General features: G+C 38.8%; 1 protein-coding gene across 1 annotated transcript in view; it reads right to left on the minus strand.

The window, feature by feature from the left end:
• Nucleotides 1–15,874, minus strand: part of ppp1r37 (protein phosphatase 1, regulatory subunit 37) — a 39,442-nt gene that overhangs the window by 11,826 nt on the left and 11,742 nt on the right. Inside the window, exons 2-4 of the mRNA XM_008425757.3 lie at nucleotides 10,051–10,148; nucleotides 2,876–2,921; nucleotides 896–996 (exon numbers count right to left, since the gene is read on the minus strand). Of these exons, the coding sequence (XP_008423979.2) occupies nucleotides 896–996; nucleotides 2,876–2,921; nucleotides 10,051–10,148 (245 nt within the window). The remainder of the gene's footprint in view (nucleotides 1–895; nucleotides 997–2,875; nucleotides 2,922–10,050; nucleotides 10,149–15,874) is intronic.

A 15,874-nucleotide genomic window follows, 5' to 3' on the forward strand; every position in this document is an offset into this window, starting at 1 on the left:
GAAAATCATCTCAGTTCAGTATCAGAGGTTCAATTAGGCCACATCATGTAAAATAAATAAATAAAAGACAGACATCTTTAGTCCCTGATTTAGCTTCAGACTTAGTTTATCTGTGGATATCTGAAGGTTTGTGACTGAAAATGAAAGTAAGAATGGAGATGGTGGTTAAATTAGCGTTAGTATGTGCTCTTATAATACACTTTTGGTAGTGAAACAAGATGGTGCTTTAAAGACAAGAGCAAAGTAAGTTATGATTTAACTAATGACAACAGAAATGTTAAGCATTTATGGACAAAACTCTGATTTCTTGTTTGAGTTCAAGCCTGAGCTTGATTTACTGAGGTTAAAAGATTTATAATTGAGCACTTTTAGAGTCACATTTTCCACTACAACTAATAAAAAAATCATAAAAGCAACTTGGGTTTTTGTTTGAATAATGTCAGAAATGTTTAATGAAGACCTAAAGACATCAAAAGAGAGGTTGTCTCTCAAAGGGATGCCTAGTTAAAAAACATAATAGTTAAATAAAAAAGTAGGTTTGTCCTTAAGAAGCCAGCTTATTGTTAGAAACTGAGTGGGAAATAAATCAATTACATCAACTTTATGCATTCGGGTTGTGTGTCTGTCTCTTGTCTGTATTATACAACAACATCCTGTGGCTTTGGAATGAGAGTTTCGATGGTCAGAACCTGGATCCCAGTTCTCCGTACAGCAGAACTTGTGCTCAACCCCAACATTTCCAGTAGTTTATTTTTTTTTTTTACACAAATCAACATCTGGGATAATCAGACAAATCCATGACGAACCCTCTGAATCCTGGAGATGACTATCACAGACTGGATTTGGAAAGAGGAAACAAAAACACAGATGGAGAGATCATTTCACGTTATCTTACATCTTCATCCAGGTTGGTCTGCTCCAGGTCTATCACTTTAAACTGGACTCTCTTCAGAATCTCCTCCAGAGACTCGCACGATTTGTAGTCCAGCTTCTCACCTGAGCACACAAACACACATTTGAGTATTTATGTGAAGCAGGAGAAGAAACGAGGTCAAAAATACAGTAAAACAATCCGGAGTCAGTAGGGACAAGTCGGGAGTCGTCAAGTCCACAGATATACAAAAGTAGAGGGTTCACTACTTTGGTGGACTGAACTGTTCATGTGTGAGAAGATAATGAAGATTTGAATGTAAGAGAACGACTCATTTCTGCTAGAGATTGACTCTGAAAAACAATGAACCGGTCGGGGGAGGGAATCTAAATCCTGATTTTTAAATTTTTTTTCAATCAGTAAACACACCACACTACGTCCTATAAAGATAAACTGACAAAAACACTCTGGAGTGGAAGAAGTTACTGAATGATGAAGAGATTTTCAGCTGTTGAACATAAAGTTGGAGGAAGAGCAGACATACACAAGTCACTTATATCAACGCAGTATTTTCTACAACGTTTTGAGGTGCATCTGGAGTTGAGGGAGCGAGACCTTTAGTTGATACCAGAAAATCGGCATGGAGATTTTCTGTTTTGATGCAGACAGGAATCTGCCGTCTGCTGTTGAGAATGAAACTTTTAAAATCTTAGCTGAACACTTTTGATAGCAACAATTGCCCTGGTGTTGTATCATCTCTACCCTTAAAATAAATAATGAACACTCACAGCAGGAAGATATAGAATCACAATTTAAATTCTGCTTCTTCATTTTCTTTTAATGTAGTTGTTAAAGCGATATTTGAAATCAGCAGGCCAAAGTTTTTTTTGTTGTTGTTTTTTTAAAAGGTGACCATAAATCAGCCACAGCATTCTTAATGGAGTGTCTCTGGTTTCTGCACATTTCTTCTGAAAGGTCAAAACAGTCATTTCCAAATAATATGGAGCACATCATAACTCAGGGGTAGAAAACATTCAGCACAGTTTCCAGTTATCCCCACAGTGGCTGTTCCAGCAGGTTCACCTCAAGTTCAAACTGTGCTGTGTTCAAAGAAATTGCACAAGAATGCAAAAGTCAGATCTCAGACTCTGCACGTCTCAGAGGGGAAAAGGTAGAAGTTCATGATGAGAAAACATGAAAAAGACCAGAGCGAAGCGCCTTAAATTGGAAAAGTTGTATCTGGAACTAGAATCATAATAATAATAATAAAAAAACAACCAAGCACAGGATTTTTGGAACAATAAAATCTGGAGTCATGCAAAGTGAGAACCTCATCCTGATTTAAAGGCCCCTGGTGTGACTTGACAAAAGCCAGCAAATTTCTATTTACTGAATATAAAGACAATGAGAGAAATTTCCTCTGGATTAGGGCTGCACCTAATGATTATTTTAGCAATTGATTATTCTGACGATAAAGAAATAGCACAATCTGCATATTTTTTATTTAACTACTAAGGCACAATGATGGAAGTGCATCAAAAGATGCAAATAAGGAAATAATTCAACTACCTTTTGGGAAAAAGGCACTGAAGGAGTACTGGGTAGAACAGACAAAGAAGGTTTTTCACCTTAAATGCAAAATGTTTATTTTTTTTTACAATTTTGGCTTAATTAAGGCTCTGACTGTGTTGTTCTTTCAGCAAATGGCCATTTTTAGTCTGCATACTCCAGCGAACAATTAATCTATGAGTAAATTAGAGTTGACAATTATTTCAGTAAACGATTAATCACAATTAATTTGATTAATCATTTCAGCCCTATATGGATTAATAAAATACTTTGCTTTTTTAACAACGCTTCTTCGTTTTGGCCAAATAAATGAGGTGTAAAATGCTGCGTGTTGTTCATCTGAGCTTGTTTAAACTAACCTATTAAAGGCAGACAAAAACACACATGTTGAATGTACAGCACTGCCTGCGACTGCCGTGTTATTTTTGTGCTTACCCTTCAGATCCAAGCATTCGTTTCGCTGAGTCAGGTCTTTCAGTTCCTACAGAAACAGAAAGAAACGTGGTCAGAACGAGTTTGTTTTGTCCATCGGTCTGCAGCAGACTTTGCTTTACACATGATGAAACTTTCACGTCACATTAGAGGAAATTCAATAAAATCTGTGCGAGTGGTTTGCATCACAGATCTTGTGCAAACCGAGATAAACCTTCGGTACAAACATTGGTTTCAAGGTGGCTGAAGCTGCTGACTAAGTCCCAGTGATAGCAAGTTTAAAAGGAACAGTGTGTCACTGGCGGAGCGACGTCATTGGTCAGTACAGGTGGGATACTCAGGACAGATAATTTCCTTTTCTCTATTCTCTACTGTGTTCTTATAAATCATACGCCTTAAAGTGTCTCTATCTGCTGCTTTACCGCAAAAAAAAAAAAGAAGAAAAGTAGAGGAAGTTAACGATCTTTTGGAGACTTTAAGATGAAAAGCTTCCTGTCAGAAGAACACGACTTATATATGGAGACTAGGAGGCATTCCTCAGCTTCCCTCAGCTACAGCTTTGCACAGTTTAGACACAGCTTGAGGAGTCTTTTAAACAGGAACAGCAACAACAACAATGTGAAAGCGAAACTAAACTTCAACCCACAAAGTAATGCTATGAAAACCTATAAAAATGGGTTGTAGAGTAAAAAAAGGAGAAGTGTCTCTCAATTTCAGGTTTTGATGCAGCATTGAGGGACATTTTGACTAAAATGTACAGTCACCATGAAAGCAAAACCTAACACCTTTTAAAGAAAATGCTGCTTTATGCCTTGATTAGAGTGCCATTTGTTTCTTCAAAAATGTATTTTATTCTCCATTTGAGGTGAAACATCTTCGCCCAACCTAAAATAAACAATAACTACCTTCTTTACACCAAAGGGTGTCGGCAATAAAACGAACACTGACGAAATCAAAGCAGAGCCACACTGGATCAATTCAGCTTTGCCATTTGGTACCCAATCTTTATTATTTATGGAAACAAACTAGGGCAGCCTAATTTATTCTTTCCTTTCTTTCTCATCTGTGTTTCCATCACTCGGTGACCTTTTGGACAGATCCACTTGTGTCCAATGTGAGCATCTGCTGCCGTGAGACTGTCCAACGGGCAACATATGACATTTGCATGCAAATGTTTGTTCGTTACACTTGGAATACATTAGCCAACAATTATTGGGCTCCAAATAGTCTCCTTCACATAATGAATACTGCACACAGTGATAATGCTATGACTGTATAGTCGCAACACATTGTGTAGCCCTAAGACAAACCATTTTGTCCTTAACCACTGTGGAGATAAACATTCTCCAATCTTAATAAACAATATGCTAAGATCTGTAATATAAACACCATTTCAACGATGTATGGTAAATTAAATTTTTTTAAACAAACTTTTTTAAATATGTAAAGCGCCAATGCCATTATATATCCCGATCCAGAACTGTACAGGATTCTGGGGGATGTAGACAGGGAAAAAGATTTTAGCTGATCAAGCTAAGCTTGGTGATTTGCCTCAACTAACTCGCTCACTCTTTGGTTGCCTGGCAAACAATCTGCTAAGTAACTTGCATGGCAGCAGTTTCAGGTTTTGCCATTGTGTCTCATAAGTGCTTAAAAATAAAAATAAACAACAGAGTGAAGTGAAAACTGTGGATAAAACAGGAAAGGTCACGCCACCAGTTTGGCAGAATTTCAAATATATATATATATATATATATATATATATATATATATATATATACTGCTCAAAAAAATAAAGGGAACACTTCAGTGTTCACTTCAATGTTAAAGTGTTCCCTTTATTTTTTTGAGCAGTGTATTTAAAAAAAATCAATAATTAACCGACATCGACCAATATGAAGCGTCTATATTGTGGTATGTTTTTCGGCCATGTCGTCCAGCACACAGACATGAATTTAATGTATATAATTCTTTCTAATTGGACATGCAAACACTTCATTATCACAGTGAACTGAAATAAAATTAAAATTATTCCTGCTGCTCGGCTCAGATCCTGTGAAACATAAATGTAATGAGGGTTTTAGAGGCGGTGTGCTGCACCTGCTGGTTCCCACGTGAAACCAGCCTCTTGACTGCAAAAGTTAATTCTTCAAACTTTCACATCCAGAGCTCCTCGTGTATGTTCACCTTGACCACTGACTGACTGTAATGGCACCACAGATTGAAGGCTGGTATTTAACCTCCTGCCCTGGTAAAACATCTAACCAGCCCACACAAACAGGAAAACACACAGCATGCTGCCCTCAAAACTATGCACCAGCAAATCCCAGTCTCTAGATGATTGCCCCGTCCATTCAGGGTGAACTCCGCAACCCCTGCCCTACTGCCTCACTGCTGTGGCTGAATGTAACGATGACAGAGTTCATGGCCTCTTGCATGACTCGGCTGGTTTCAAAAACATGATGTTATGGTACAAATACCACATGCAAGAAGCTGAGCCATCGTTGCACTAACAGAGCGACATGAAGTGCTTGAGATAACAGAGTTTGTGTATTCAAGGGAGAAACAGACACGGGCATTAACGGTCTATGGTGACATTTTGTGAAATCAAACTAGACTCCGTTGAGGGAAGGAGACGGATCTCTTAGGGGATTTTTCATTAGGTCTGTGCTTACCTACGATGAAAATGGGCACATGTCGGGAACGCTGACCAGATCAGAGCAAGTTCCTCTCTCTAAGCTCTGCCAGAACCCAAAATAAAGCATGACACATCATGGATCACTTCATGAGTGTTTGTGCTGTGGGTGGACTTTCAAAGACCGAGCGTTTTAATTTCTGACTATTTTCATTTCTCATTGTTGCTATGTGCAGAGTTTCAACTTATTTTTAACGTTACAAATTTCACAGTGACTTTGAATAGATATTTCCAAAGGGGGTCATGATTTAAACAAAGAAGGTGAAGGAGGGAAAGGTGCGTGGATGGATAGACGGGCAAAGAGAAGAATATATACAACTTTTACAGAATTAGATTGAGAATTTTTTTTTAAATGTAAATATTTTGACAATTCTCTTTTTGTTTACTAATTTAAACATGAGAAACACTTTTCTAACCCTTATGTTGAAACCTGGTATACATATTAAACTGGATAGCATATTAAAGCTACAGTATATAGCTTTTATACAAATATTTTTTTATATTTACTACAACTGTCACTATGTTACAGTTACATAAACATATTTAAACAAAACTGTCACTATGTTATGACATTATAACACAAAGTTCATAATTTGTCAGAAAAAAAAAAAAAAAAAAAAAAAAAAAAAAAAAAAAAATCAAGCTCCTCTGCCATCTCCAAAAATGTCAGAAACAATCAGTCAGTCAGGAGGAAGGTCTTACTAGTGTCAATCATTCTGGTGTACGCGCTGCTGGGTGGAAACAGCAAGATTGTGTGTAAAAGCTCAAAATTGCTGGTTTGCCGCAGCTGTGCAAATGGCAGGGAAACAACTCACCATTACAGAAAAACTGTTTATCTGTCGTTGTCTGTAGCCATACTAATTAGCTTACGCATTCACAGCAGTGGGTGTGAGCATGATTGACGGCACTAAGACCCTCCTCCTGGCTCTGATTGGTCATTTCTGACCAGGAGAGGTGTAATTCTGCAGATGGCAGCAGGACCACAAGGAGGAAGGAGAATAGCTCAAATTTTCGTTGATTATATGTCTCGACATACTTAAAGTTTTAATAAATACGTAAAGGAAAAAGCACTATATTTTTATAAAAGATAGCAAATGGAGATTTAACTAGCAAGCAAAAAGTAACAATGTCTACACAGCAGATTTCTAAGTAGCCTAAAATGTATTTTAGTCGATCACAAATGTGACTCTTCATACATGAAAATTAACAGCAGCCAGTTTAAAATAATAAAACTTAATTTGTCCAAAAAGCCATATTAAACTGCATGATGCAATGCTCATCTTAACATATGAGCGTATTTACTACCCCCTTTGGCTTTAAACATACACAGTGGATGTTCTGCAAAATAAATAACACATGTCCTCTAAGATATAGCTCTGATATGCAGCTTGTAAATGATAAAGAACTTAAAGCAGTAATTCCATGTAAAGAGGGTGCCTGCATGTTTATCTGTACATTAAAAAGCTGAAAGCAGCCTATAATTTTACATCTCATTTACAAACATTTGCCAGTTTTTTTTTCTTTACAGCAACAGCATTCAGGGAGAACATATGTCTACACAAACAAGCATTTAAAAAATAACGGAAAAACACTCTTGCTGCAGATGGAAAATGCAATCAAGAGAAATGTGACACAAAGCTACCAAGTGTCCAAGTTTTAGGAACCCAGTGGGAGGAACTGTGCAGCAGGCATTCAACATGCAGCTACTAAATAGTCTCGCACACACACACGCACGCACGCGCACGCACGCACGCACGCGCCAATGGCAATATGGAAAATCACCTGCAAGACGACTGGCAGGTCGCCACATGAGCAATCCAGCAGTACTTAATAAAGAAAGCATTTAGAGTGAAAAAGAAAACAGTAAATATCTGAGCAGCTCTTGCCAAACGCCTCTCACTGGCCAGTCATGCTTATGTGACCAGTTACCGTAAGGATGACTCAGCAGAAATGGATGGTCTCTTTACTGGACAGGAGCTCTGCTGGTAGACCATAAAAATGAAACCGCGACAGTCAACATCGGACACTGGATGTGACTGAAAGTCAAGATGCAGCTGCTGTTGATGACAACATTTTAATAAGTTAAGAGGATTTGGACTTTGAAGTTACTTTCTCTAATAATTAAGGTGGACATTTTCAAACCCTGAAAACCCAGACGTGGCACATTTCCAAACTAGCGGGTTTCCCGCAGTTCCCTTTGTGTTTTTACTAAATCAATTTACCTCCTGTCAGACTCTGGGGATGCGGTGTTTACCACCCCCACAGGAGATGTGAGTGCTGAGCTTGGGAGCAGGGATGCATTATTAATTCCTCCTGATTGTTGTGCCACTGCAGAGCATGCACTGTAAACCGTTTACTGTCCCCGCTTTACGGGCTTTGCACATTTGTCGCGACAGGCTTTTTGAATGATGGTGTCAAACAAGAAAGAGGTCCAGATGAAAATATGTTCTGCGCTGCGTGGAGACCGGTCAGCTGAGAGTCTGGGATCTCAGCCTCGTGTGGATATTCACATTAATGCGCTAAGCTGTTGTTGTAAAAAAAATTAAATTAAATAAAATCACATGGGTGCATTGCAGGAGTACATTTACACACTTCAGGACTATTTGTCAAATTTCCAGCGTGATATAAATTGCTGAAAGACAACAGTTTTTTTTCCCCCTCAGGCTGGCTATATATTCCCCATTTCCTCTAGCGCTGTTACAAAAACACATCTGACGTTCAGAGGAAACAACTCCCAAATGAGGAAACTCCAACTACAGTAATAGAAGTGAAGTTAGTGCGTCAGTTCACACACAAAGGCAGAATATCTGCAGAACAATACCGATACTTTAGGCTTCCTTCGAGGAAGATGAAAAGCTGAAGGTCTGACATGACGAGACTGAAGTCTGCCACCAAGAAACTATAAAACAAACATCTGGCCTTTTGTTTTATTCCTGTTTTTAAAACCCTCAGTTCTGTCAGTTTATTTATTGGTGTTTTATAAAGTGCTGTTTTCTTCACAGACTAGTAAAACTGCATTCATCAAACATAAGTTAAAAAAAAAAAAAAAAGAGTATCCTGCTACCTGTGTAAAAACTGACATCATGCTACAGAAACGTGAGCACTGGGATGGCAGTCCCCATGTGGGACTGTGAAGGCTGATTTACAGCGTCCGACTTTAAAAACTGTACAATGCTATCAGTAGAGCTGGGTGATAAATAGATTTGATCAATTAATCACATTTTATGCTTTGCGGATATTTAATTTTTGGAAATATTGGGATTTTTTCTCTCCCATGCACATCTTGGGTTTTCATAGTTCAGAGTGATGTCAGCACACCTACGGCCACCATCTTGTTAGACAAACATGTTTTACAGCTTGTAAGTATTTAGACTTTGAATTCAGGTCAATGCTACGACAGAATATTAGGGCCAGGCTAAAGCTTAACTATTTTAATTAGGAGAATACATTTATAATACTAACAGGATAAAGTTGTAATTTTATGAGAACTACTAAAACAACAACAAAATTCAATGAGGAATACACACACATCTTATGGAGCATCTTATGAAGTCATTCTTTGGTATAAGGGCTGATGTGCTTAGAGTTCTTATTGTTGATGGATTTCATGAATAAAACTGATTTTCCATGTCTACTCCAGGTTGTGTGGGTTTGTCTCCAAAAACAGAACACCTTTCATAGGATCCTGCAGAGATGTTAAACCTGTAATGTAGGCGAGTAAAGAGCAGAACCTGTCTGGATGGTGATGCAGCATCCATCTATCCTGAGGAATATGCTACTGAGCAGAATCTGATGACGGTAACAACATGGTTACAACTTAGCTTGGATTAAAAGAGCTGCATGCATTTGGACGGTCTGTATGAAGTTTCTGAGACAGAGTTCAGTCACACATGTATGGCTTCTCATGTTTCCGCAATCCCAGCTAATGATCTGAAAGCTCACAAGTTCTGAGGCGTTAGTGGATCGACTTCCATGATGTGATCTGTAATGGTGGGGATCTTTTAGTGTTTATTACGGATTTTTAAAAAAAGCCAGCCAACATTTTCTGCTGCCGCCTCATATTTGTTATCGGTTGTCTTGGGTCTAGATCTGCTCTTGGTTGACTGAAGAGTTTCTTTTGATTCGCTCACCATGAATGATTTTTTCCTGCGACAATTGCACAAAGCGGACCCAGCTTGACGTGATCACATGCAAAACAACCTACAGATTAGATGTTTGAGCTCATTACGTTTCCAAGGAAAAGCTCATTTTATCGCAGCTCCGTCTGCAGCGTAAAGGACTGGACAAAACAAAGGTGAACAGCTCACAAAATAATAAAAAAATACGGTACCAGTTCCTAGGTGAGGAACAAGCGACAAGATAAGTTAGTCGAACTAGACCATTTCAATTTTTTTTTCGCCCCATTTAGAATTTATTTAGTAAACATTTGTACATAAAAAAACCCAGCAAACCCTTTACTAAATATCCATTTGTTGCTTCTTACCTGTATTTGTTTGAGCACTTTGGGGATAGGTTTACAGTTGAGTTTTTGACATGCCTGCTTGTAGGAAGAGAGGATCTCCTCCACCGTCACATTCTGAGCTGAAAAACACACAAGAAGGTAAAAAATATTTTAAAAAAGTTAAACAAGAAGGCAGAAAAGTGAATGAAGATGGCTGGATTCTCTGCACACATTTGAGTATTTAAAATGTTTAACAGTTGTGAAAGTCACAGCAACACTGAACTCAGACCAACGTACTGAAACAGAAACACGGCTGTGGAGACACTGTTAGGACACCTAACGCCTTTTAGTTATCAAGCTGTGCTTCAAATACACATAAATGTTACCATGACTGTATTTTATTCACTTTTTAAAAAATTAAGTGATAAAGATCTAGGAAACATTTATGTAGCCTCTGAACAGCACCAAGCACACCCTGATGCTACTCATCATCATCAACTCCTGTTCGACCAAAGCTTCCCTAAAATAAAGTGTGGGACTGAGACACAAAGAAAATACTTTGTTTTACTGCGACCTGTTTGTGTCTGAGCCTGAGGGAGCACTCCGCTCTGACACAGAGGATCAGAAAACACGACCCTCCCCTTCCTCCCACCCCCCACCTCAGGGTGCCCCCTACTTAAAGCTACAAAAAGGAGGTATTGTTCTTGGTTTTTGTGTGGATGAAGTGCAGTTGCCATCCCAGACTGTTGCAGAGGCTAACTCCAGTCAGATGACTGGGCAACATTCAAAGCTACTGTTCTGGCTGAGAGGTTCTGCTGATGGATGAAGCGAGGCACTCATGCAGAGGAGGGGAGAAAAAAAAGACAAGAAAAAAGGAATAAAAGCCCACGATAGACAGACATGAAAGCCCGAATCCGTACACATAAATTTAAAAACATGAGACCAATTGACCAAAAACAGAAGAATAATTATGGTCTTTGTTTCCATGAGCTCTCTCCACACACACACACACACACACGCACACGCACACACACACACACACACACACACACACACACACACACACAGCACTCTGCCTGCGTGTGTGTGTGCATCTGACTTTTGCTGCAGTCAGCAATCTGATTTCACAGAGGTGAGAAACTTGTCTCCTTCACTGTTCGGCGGCATTCATCACTGGTATCCTTGCTCTCCTGCAGTGGCTCTCGTTAAGTTCATCACCCAGCGCTTTGGTTAAAAGCAAATTCTGGAGAAAAATGCTGCAGTGCGTGAAATCGGCGAAACACAAGACCCGCTCCATTTGTACTCTGGTTTTCTGTGTTCTAGGAAAATCATAATTAGTTGGCACGCAAATGAGAAAGCTTCTGATTTGGTGGTGATCTAAAAAAGAAAAGGATCAGTCAGTTATATCCAGTATTGCTGCGGTACTCCAGATTGGTTTTGGGAAGAAATTTTCAAATCTTGGTCTTGTCTGAACCACATCTTTTTAATCAAGTCCACAACTTTGGCATCTTTTTATTTTTTTTTATTTCAACTTTGAGTGAATCTCCTGGCCAAGTCTTCAACTCAGAAAATTGTTACTTTTCTTGATGCGTTTGCAACACCATTATGATAATAGCAATGGTCTAAATCTATCTTTAGATTTAGTCTTGGTTTTAGATAGCAAAAGATTTGAACAATCAGATTTAGGACAAAAAAATTTTACTGGATCTTTCTAACACATAAATATACCTTGATTTAATCCATTCCACCGTAGTGCTGGTTGCAGTTTTAGGATCATTGCCCACTATTTTAATCCTCTTCCAGGTTTTTCTTTCAGAGATTCTTAGTATTTAGCTCCAGCCATGTTCACATCAACTCTTCCCACTGAAGAAGAGATTTACAGATTTCAGATTTTTGCTATAAAAAAAGAAAACTTGCCATGAATGCTTCTTTATTCGTCTGTCACCTAAAATCACAACTTGATGAATGTAGTTTTAACATGAGGATTTCAGAAGGAAAACTTTTGCAAGTCACTGTAATCTTCAACAAAATGCTTCACTAGGAGACACGAGACTCTAAATGTTTGTCTTTTTGTGCAGTACAGAGGTATAACATGGGTTTAATCACTTAATGCCACATTAACAGTTTAGATATGTGCTTAATTGTGGCAGTTATGTTTCACTCAAATGGGCATTTGGCAGGACATACCAGATTAATGCCAATCTGCGTTAGTATTTTACCTCTGAAATACATACAGAGCGAGCTCTGGGGCGCGAGAAAGCAGTCTATTAAATTTGTTCTGTACAGTTCATGCGTTCCAGCGAACAAAGTGTCCTTGGAAAAGTGTTATTGTGCAGCGTCGCTGTGGAGCAAGTGTGTGAGTAAACATTTCCTGAGACGAGGTGGGGTTCGGAGGTGGAGAGTGTGTGATGCTCACTAGACTGTAACGTTCACGCAGCTTATTAATTAGAGAAGGATAGAAACAAAGAGCAGAGATCCTTTAATCTAAAAATGATTCATCGCTGCCATGTTAAAAGAGTGCAAGGAGCGTGGCGTATCACCATTCCTCCAAATTTAAAACAAAGAAAAAGCAAACATCACCGCCAACTGAAGTCAGTGATAAGAGTTGAAAGAGTGCAGAATCAGTAAAGCCTGAGCTACAACTGCTGTCTGCATTCTGCTGGCTCTGCTTTTGTTTTATTGCACTCTGCTCAGAGCTGCTGCTACATGCATGGAGGGGAGTGGTGATGAGGCACGCAGAGAGGGAAGGAAAGCCGAAGTACCGAGCCAGGTTATGTCTTTAGAAACACAGATCGAGAGCCGGTGACACGCAGAGGCAGAGAGATTAAAAGGTAACACAACAATGAGTCAGGAAATAAACTCCACATCAGAAAACGAAACAAAAACGAGACTGAAAGCACGAATGGTACAGGAAGCAGACTCCTGATCTAAACAGGAAACACATTCACAGACCAAGAAGGTTACACAGTATTGGTCTTGTTTAAATGATTGTAAGAGAAGAAGGTCACAGAATAGTTAACTAGCATTTATTTAACCCTTTTAAAATCATGGTTTTGGCTACAAATTGAGTATAAAAGGACGACCCCATGACCTTTATGATCTGTACCCAAACTTTATATAGTTTCTACTTTTCATTAAGCATGTGCTAAATAAACCAAACTAAGGCAAAAATTTATATATTCTGTCCATCCAAAACAAAAAGTTCAACCAAGCAGACGAACTGTACACCAAAACTCATAAAATCTGTGTCTGTAAAAGATTCCAGGCCAGATGTTTCGCCACATTGATATTTCCGGTTCGGAGGACACCGAAGAAGAGACGACTCTGCTCTAACCCAGAAAACCTCAGACAAACCACATCTTTGCATCTTGTTTGTGTTTGCGATCGCTGCTGGCAGCTCTCCACAGCGCTACAGCAGCAGCTGCCTGAACCGCGGTCTGTGCAACAGAACCTTGTATTCTGCAGACTCCGGTTCTCGGAGGTGAACTGGGCTGTGCAGGGCTAACGGCTAGAACCGCTGCTTTTCTGACGAGGGCTGGCCAGTTTGGCACAAACGTACCCACAAACATTTTGAGCTCCCACAATGTTTGTTGAAAATAAAAATCGAGGAATTTTGACTGCGACGGAAAACGAACAGGCAAAACTTACACAAATGTTTCTGTCTTCGTACCCTGAAGTGGAGAATTACTGCCAGCAAACACATACACATGAGTAGACGTAGTAAGGAAATCAGTGAGATTAAATCCAGACGACCTAGAGACACAAAATAACGATGTACTCCTTTTATAGACGACTACAGATGGCCAAACCTCTGCTTCAGAGGTAGCTGAAGGGGACACAGCCTCTAGATGGCAACACACCGACTATTTGCTTCACACAAAGGTCAACGTCTGAGAGTAATTCCACTAAACTCTTTAGAGTGAAATTTAATGTGGGATTGTGGGTAATGGTGCTTAATTTGAGCAAGTCCTGAAAAGTAGGGCTTATAGTGCCGAGTAAATCAGGACACACCAAAAGAAAAGATGTTTTTAAATGTGTAATTATTATAAACCACGGTGGGAAATAGGGATGATGATATATAGTGGGGAGAGAAAAATGTAATGTGATAAAAGTGAATTACGAAGTGATAACTATTTTTAATGATGGCTGCAAAGACTAGTTGTTTGAAATAGATTCCCCTTTTTGGTTCAATGGGAGGCAAAAAGAACTCTAGTTTTAAGATACAACATATTAAATGTTATCATATGTTGTTCAGCAGCACTGTTAAAAAGCTTAAAGTAATAAGCAAAAAAAAAAAGTTACAATTTCTTGTGATGCTTAAGAGTAATTTCAAGGAATATCACAAAATATTTTGATAAAACTTTAGGTTTATATCATACATTCCTACTGAGGAGTACAGAAAAAAAATGATAAAAATGACCCAATATTATTTGGAATTTTTGTAATTATTAAATGATGACTTAATTTAAATGAGGATTAAATCCCCATAGGGATATTTTGGGCCACACTACTTTGAAGCTCACAGTCTCCTTTCTGATTTTCTGATTATAATGGTCATTCCTTATGCAACAACTAGTTTCGTCTAAAGTGCTTTGCTGCGAAAATAAAGAAAAACCCAATAAATCTGAAATATTTCTTGCAATTCTGTGCATATGGGGGTAGAAGCACTTTCTAACACTTCTTTCTTTCACTCTTCAGAGACAAATTGGGGCACAAAAAAACCTAAGCATGAAAACAAAGCCAGCTTTTTATCAATCCACTCATGCTTAAATTTGAACTGAAGGCATCGTGGCTCACCTGTTTCCTAAAAATAATCTGCTCCCTCAGATTCTGAGAATGAACACGTATAAACAACGCCGTCAATAAACGCTCTGATGCAGTGTGTTTGTGTGTTTTGATTCTTGCACTTGACTGTAATACCTTCTCGTCAGAACAGCGTCGTAAAAGTAAGCTACTTCAGTTACCGCACCTGTATGAAACCAGAACCAGCTGGGCTGATGTCCCAGGGCGAGGAAAAAACAGCCAGCGACACGGGAGGTTTAACAGTCGTAAATTTTAAATCAATTACTCAACCTGAATAACAGGCAGAGCTGCAACAAGTACAAGCACATGTTCAGGAGGGAGAGCGCTGAACCAACAATGTGACCTAGAAAGCCCATCCTTTCACCTTCCACACCTCAACTCGCTTGCATAACTCCTCAAGTGAGATCATGCTCATTTCAGAGGAGGTAGTTACTGTATGTTAACACACTGTTATAGTATTAGTTATTGATATGCATATTTTGCCCTCAGAAAACTGTGACCGAGTACAGTAATCATCTGCTTGTTTTCCCAGAACGGCTAAAGCTTATCCATGAAGATACTGTGCAAGAAAACTTGCTAAGGCCAGTGGTAGAACCTTTTGTCCTGGTTTGTTAGGATATTCACTAGATTAAAAGTATCAATATTTTTACTTTATTTTTTACACTTTATGTCTTAAATCAAGATGTTCAACTCTTGTCAAGCAGGTACAAGAAATCAAACAGCAAACCTAAGAGCCTGTCAGATAAAAATGCTAAACATCTCCTTCAAAGCCCGACAACTCTGTAAGACAGCCTCAATCAAAGTCTTTATCGCATCCCACAAGTGTCAGCATAGACTGACCTGCAGTGTGGAAGTGAAGGCTGTGCTGCCGGGGCAATTCATAGGGAATGCTTACCTCTTTGAAATGATCACACACAAAAAAGCATATACTAGCTGAAAAGACGACAATGAATGCATTTATTCTACATCTATACATATCTTTTAAAGTTGAAGATCAAAAGAAGACGTACAAGTTTAAGCCTAACTTCGTTAATTAAACGCCTTTTAATGGAAAAGGTCTTAA

Source organism: Poecilia reticulata, chromosome 13 (assembly GCF_904066995.2).
Source record: "Poecilia reticulata chromosome 13, P_reticulata-male-v2, whole genome shotgun sequence".
Lineage (NCBI taxonomy): Eukaryota > Metazoa > Chordata > Actinopteri > Cyprinodontiformes > Poeciliidae > Poecilia > Poecilia reticulata.